The 6,786-nt window shown below is 39.7% G+C and overlaps 1 protein-coding gene across 1 annotated transcript in view; it reads right to left on the minus strand.

Annotated features, from left to right (window-relative positions):
• Positions 1 to 6,786, minus strand: part of AMFR (autocrine motility factor receptor) — a 42,264-nt gene that overhangs the window by 21,486 nt on the left and 13,992 nt on the right. The window contains exons 5-8 of the mRNA XM_007459439.1: positions 5,121 to 5,161; positions 4,823 to 4,955; positions 2,817 to 2,950; positions 1,861 to 1,971 (exon numbers count right to left, since the gene is read on the minus strand). Of these exons, the coding sequence (XP_007459501.1) occupies positions 1,861 to 1,971; positions 2,817 to 2,950; positions 4,823 to 4,955; positions 5,121 to 5,161 (419 nt within the window). The remainder of the gene's footprint in view (positions 1 to 1,860; positions 1,972 to 2,816; positions 2,951 to 4,822; positions 4,956 to 5,120; positions 5,162 to 6,786) is intronic.

A 6,786-nucleotide genomic window follows, 5' to 3' on the forward strand; every position in this document is an offset into this window, starting at 1 on the left:
CGGTGGCCTGCACCACACTGTGACTGCACTAAATGCCACTGAATTGTATACTTTAAGATGGTTAATTGTATGTCATGTGAATTTTGCCTCAACCAAAAACATTAAATCCTAAAATAATCTAATTATGTGATTGAAAACATTTCTTCTGGGGTGAAATACACTCTCTTTTGAGTTAGTCTTCCAAACTGTCCCCAGGCTCCTTAGGAACTACCTGAAAGTTTTTTCAGAAATGTGTGAATTCTCTGGTCTTCCAACCTCATCAATCAGCACCACTACCCACCCAGTCGCACAGCTACAAAACTAGGAGAATCCCCAACGCCTCATATTCCTCGTTTTCCCACAGCCAATCTAGCACCACGTGCTTCCTAATCCTTCTCACGTCTGTCCACCCTCCTCCAGCTCCACTTCCACCACACCAATGCACACTCCTCTCAGCACATACCCAAACCACTGCAGCCCTTACTAACTAGTCCCCCTGATCTTTTCAAACTGCATTCCTGACCCCGAGCCCCCACTTTAACCCCGTCAAGTGGCCCTCAAGCCCCTGCAGGGTCGCTCATGCCTGCTTCTCCTGCCTCAGCAAACACCACTCCTCCTCTGACATTCTGAGCTCCAGCAACACGGGTTCTCTTTAATTCCTTGGATATGCCACACTCCCTCCTGCTACAGACATGTTCCCTCTGTCTCAAATACTCTTCCACCTGATCCCCTCTTCTGCTGACTTAACTCCTACTCATCATCAAGAGTCACTTTCTCCAGGTGGGAGTCAGGTTCCTTTGTTACAAGCTCTCAAGGACCACGTTCCTTTTCTTTAGAGCACTTATCTCAATTCATCATTACATGCTCATAAACGCAGGTCGTTAATTCATGTCGGTCTCCTCCATTATGCTGAAAGCTTCGTGAAAGCAAAGACCACATCTGTCATTTTAATTTAATTCCCCAGAACCCAATACAGCACCCAGCACATTAAAAAAAAAAAAGAAAGAAAGAAATGTGTTGAGTTACTGATACTCCAGCTCCAAAGCCCTTGTAATATTAAAAAGGAGAAGAAAACCTATTTGGGAATATAAAATAAGGAAAGGAAGATTAAAGATGTAAAGATTATAACTTTCTCAATATGCAAAATTGACCACAGATACAAAAGGCCAAAAGATATCTCAAGGTCCATCAATACCAAAAACATCCAATCTATAAACAGAATGATCTAGGTTAGACAGACACAGTTCCTGTGAGATTTCTAAAAATGAATAATGTAAGGCAGTGAGGACTGCAACATAGAGACAAGAGGACTCCGTGAGAACGGAACAGCCTGTACCACACACAGATCTAGTCCAGTCGTGAAGGTTTGCAGAAGATCCCATTTTCTAATTCCTGATAACACAGTCACAGTTCTGGACTGCTTAGTGCTTCTTGTCTGATCCCCATCTCAGCACACTTCCCTGGTGTGTTTTTTTATGTTGCCTTAGGGCATGTGCAAAATGCAAAGATATATATTCTCACCAGGGTAAGAATAGGGAATAAGCTGTTAGAAAGCAAGGATCCCCCCACCCCTTTAAGTTTTACAGGCGTATTTGCTATATCTCAGAACTTAAATGGAGAAGGAATATGAAGACAGCTAACACACCCAGAAACTAAGATGGCAACCTGTGAGTGGGGAACAGTCCTGCCGTGTAGGCAAGAGGCTGAGGAATAAGGAAGACACACCCAGGCTCCCCATCCCCCACTCAGTCAGCACCACGGCCAGTCTGAGGGAACGTCCCCACTCCTTGGCTAAGGCTGGTCTTAAGCCCCGGCACAAAAAGCACCCACATGTCCCTGGACAGAACACCAGTCTCATGTGACCCTCTGCAAATCTCCTACTTGTGGAAAAGATGTCCACAGGGCAGTTTCCTCGCAGCCTGCATGGAGTCCCAGCAGATGGCACAGTCATCGTTATTGACAGCCAGCTCCTCTGGAGTTGCAACCGCAAACCTGTAAAAAACAAAGTGCAACTGGCAGGGATCTCCGTCAATTTCACGCACAAATACTGAGCACCACTTACTTCATAGACTTCACCTTTAACAGCACAGTTATAGAGGAATCGTGTTCAGTAAAAATTCTCCACCCATGAAAAACATTACACCTGCATTCTCTTCATAGCCCACCAAAGAGCAAGAAATCTATACACAGAAACTGACTCTGTCTTAACAATGGCTCCTGTTAGTGATGACTTAAGCGAACATTTCTGGGTAAATCAGAGGAGTTGAGACCCCTCAGAGAGCCAAACTGTTCCCTTGGACACAAAAAGGATACCCACTGATCTCACACTTTCAAGCTTGGTTTAGCCTCAGGATGGCAAGTGAGTACCTCCTCCACTGAGGTTAAGAGTATGAGAGAGAGTATGTGTGTGTGAGCACGCATGCGTAAGGAAGAAAAAGGGCAAAAACCAAAGGAAACATCCATTTAATAATAATGATGATAAAAATAATGACCTAATAAAAGAACCTAATCTTTACTGAGCACGTACTATGTAACCAGTACTGTTCTAAGTAATATTATGTTCATTATCCCATTGAATCCTCCCAACAGTTCCAGGAAGAAGGTTCTGCTATCATCCCTAGACTTAAGCAACTGAGGCACAGGGAGGTAAGTAAACTGCCCAAAATCACACGGCAACTAAGTGGGGCTTCAAACCCAGGCAGTCTGACTCCAGAGCCTATACTCTTCACCATTCCATTAACAGTTTACAAAAGCAGGTTCTCGTATAATCTGGGACCTATTATTATTAAAGATCTCAAATGAGTCAACATGACCAACGTCAACTTGTGCTTACTTACCTGGCTTCCATGTTTCCAACCACTCGCAAATAGTTCTTGTGCCGGCGGATTCGACGTTGTACCTCATGAAACAGGTAACGCAGCTGCATAAAGATGACCAAGCTGGCCATGGATAACCAGATGTTGCCAAATAACTTAACAAGAGGGAAAGATAATAAAATATACAATAAAAGTGAATGTGAACTTGCTACTGCTGAGAGTGAGGTATGCAACAGAAGCTCTGAATTGTGGGCGAAGGTGTATTGGAACAGTCATTCAGAAAGCAAATGAGCATATTTCTCTCACTACCCTGAACAATGTACATGCTCTTTGGCCTAGTCATTCCATCAACAGCAATCTTTCCTGAGGAACTAATCAGAAATTTTAAAGCTTTATGCAAAATGATGCCCCTCCATGCAATTATAAAACAGAAAATCAGGAAATGGACACAATGCCCAGTAGGAATAATTATACTGTAAACTCATATAATGTAACATTATATACTCATTATATTTATTATAAAATATAATTACACCCTATTATATTTTATATATAACATTTTGAAGATTAATTACATGGGAAAATAATATTTAAGTGAAAAAAGGATAAAACTACTTTAAAAAAACTAATATGTGACAAAAAAAGGTACGCAGAGATGTCAAGTAGCAAACAACTGAATACAATCTAAATATTCTATTATGGGAGCAGGCTGTTCAATGGCTGGGGGTGGGGGAATAGGAGGAAGGTGGTCAAAGGTACAAACTTCCAGTTATAAGATAAATATGTAGTGGGGATAGACTTACAACACGATGACTATAGTTTTAACAGTGCTATATGGTATATTCCAATTAAATCATCGCACCTCTATGTCGTGGAAGTTTCATCTTAAAGGTATTAAAATGATTTAGAAGAATTTTGTTGCTAGGGCTTCCCTGGTGGCGCAGTGGTTGAGAGTCCGCCTGCCGACGCAGGGGACATGGGTTTGTGCCCCGGTCCGGGAAGATCCCACATGCACAGAGCATCTGGGCCCGTGAGCCATGGCCGCTGAGCCTGCGCGTCTGGAGCCTGTGCTCCACAACGGGAGAGGCCACAACAGTGAGAGGCCCGCGTACCGCAAAAAAAAAAAAAAAAGAACTGTTGCTAGCATAGGAAGATGTACATAATATACTAGCTACAAAAAATCTAAACTATATGCCCAATACACAATCTCCATTGATGAATGTATGGATTTGAATATATATGGATTTGAATATATATCCATAAATATATGGATTTGAATATATATATATAAAAAATATATAAACACAACAAAATGTCAACAGTTATCTCTGGATATTTGTTTGGGGGGGCCTTTTTTTTTAAAGTATGTTTTGAAAGTTACTTTTAAAAAGTAGACTTACAGAAATGTGCTACGTTTAACCCAAAAATTTTTAAATTCTACTTTGATAGGCTTACAATTTAAATAAATTGCCCACCAAATATGTTGATTGTCGCCATTCACAGATCACTGAAGTGCTAAACCAATGAAGCAGGTTTTCAGCATGGTGATTTCTTGCACACCACAGCAAGATGTAAACAATGAAGGAGGAGTAATTAAGAATAAAACTTTGTTTTTAATCACAAAGATAGATTTATGAATCCATGAAGTAGCTAACACTGTGGGAATTCCCTTTACCACCTACAAAGTAACTGTTTAATATTAGAAGGCACAGAAACTATGAGGAGAGGAATTCCCTTAATTTCATGCTAAAACCATTATCTACTGACTTGGTCAGCAGAGTCACCTATGTCTCCTAGACAGCAAACACCTCCTGAACTGGGCACCAAACTCATTCCACACTGCTTTATACCTGTTGGCCAAAAAAAAAAAAAAAAAGGAAAAAAAAAGGGAGGGGAACAGCTGCGTCGTTTTTACAGTCTTTAAGTGGGTCATCCACAAGTGTTTCACCTGTTAAACGCTGTACTAAACAGGGTTCCTGATTCTAAAAAACTTAGCTGTCTGTTAGAGCTCCTTCTGGGAAACTTACCAACATGTGAATATGATGCATGAGGTCCAGGGACAACAGAGTGAGCTCCATGACAAAATCTGTGTAATAGACATATGTTCCCTTTCCTTCCCACGTTCCTTCGTGGTTGAGGTCCCAGAGGTGAATTACATATCTGCAGTGAATAGAGAAGTATCATGTTAATGATTTACTGTTACAATTGAATTTGTTTTAAACATGATATACTACAGTCACATTTTTATAAATTTTTTACATGTTGTATCTTAAAATCAACTGTATGAGTAGACCTCCCTCACCACCCTCCCAAATTTCTACTCACCGTAAAATCACATGAGCAGTCCTCACTGTCACAAGAAGAGACTATTTAAAAAAAGAGATATTTTTTTTCTTTTTAGTAAAGTTTAGGATTGCTCAGACCAAATTTACTTTTACAAAGTGATAAAAGTTCTCAGTTCAATTAAAAATCAGGTTGGGGGGCTTCCCTGGTGGCACAGTGCTTGAGAGTCTGCCTGCTAATGCAGGGGACATGGGTTCGAGTCCTGGTCTGGGAGGATCCCACATGCCGCGGAGCAACTAGGCCCATGAGCCACAACTACTGAGCCTGCGCATCTGGAGCCTGTGCTCCACAACAAGAGAGGCCGCGATAGTGAGAGGCCCACGCACCGCGATGAAGAGTGGCCCCCGCTTGCCGTAACTAGAGAAAGCCCTTGCACAGATACAAAGACCCAACACAGCAAAAATAAATTAACTAATTAATAAACTCCTACTCCCAACATCTTCTTTAAAAAAAAAAAAATCAGGTTGGAGGTCGGGGACTTGGAGGAGGGTAGTTACAAGGTACCAGTTATAAGATAAGTCCTGGGGATGTAATGTACAACATGATGACTAGAGTTAACTGTGCTGTATGGTATATTTCAAAGTTGTGAAGAGAGTAAATCCTAAGAGTTTCCATCACAGGGTAAAAAACAATTTTGGGGGTATGAATATGCGATGATACTTATCGTGGTAATCATTTCACAACAAATGTAAGTCATTATGCTGTACACCTTAAACTTATACAGTGCTGTATGTCAATTATATCTCATTAAAACTGAAAGAAAAAAAAAGCAAGTTACCAACCATTTTATTTCATGTGCTTTAAATTTCCATGGAATATTTTCATGACCTAGAAACAACTTTTATTGAGCATTTTCCTGTTAATAGGTGGCAACCAATTACACCTGTCCATCTCCTGGGCATGCCTTCTACAATCTTGAGGTCACTGAATTTGACAATCACTTATATTTTATACTGCATTAAGTCACCATAACTGATTATCCTAAGAGGGTGTCTGAATACTTGGCGACCCTATAACCAAGGTACGGCTTAGGTACTACTATCCTAGATATGAATCCCTGCTCTCTATATAATGCTTTCTGCACCCCCTTCACCCACACAGAAGAAAACAGATGAAGGAAATCAATAACAAAATAAGACCCTCACAGTATTCTGTATTAAAGAAACTGATACTAAGAAAAATTTCTTCTTAATCTAGCAGAATAAATCTGTTAACATGCTTTACGTTTGAGATCAGGAAACTCCCGTTTACAAATGGAAAATATTTTACATAGAAGAGAAACAGTATAAACATAAAAATATGATTTAGTTCAAAATATCAAATCTGTAACATAAATTATCTTAAAAAAATTAATGAGCTAAAATTAAAATATGCCCTATGACCCAACAGACCTATTTCAAATGTCTTTAATTTTAGGTATACCCTTTTTCAAACTTTGGCCTAATACTAATTAAAAGTTAGAGAAACAAAAAAGGAAAACCTAGTATCATTCAAATGGTGATTTATAGTAAAATATATCTAAAGCAAACTAATTAATGTCAGAGTAAATAAAATTTTAAACACATTTTTTTACATTTGTATACCTTTCACATACAGAAAGTATTCAACTAGGATTGCAAATGTTTTTATTAAGTACTTAAATGTTCTT

The sequence above is a fragment of the Lipotes vexillifer genome, unplaced genomic scaffold (assembly GCF_000442215.2).
Source record: "Lipotes vexillifer unplaced genomic scaffold, Lipotes_vexillifer_v1.1 scaffold342, whole genome shotgun sequence".
NCBI lineage: Eukaryota > Metazoa > Chordata > Mammalia > Artiodactyla > Lipotidae > Lipotes > Lipotes vexillifer.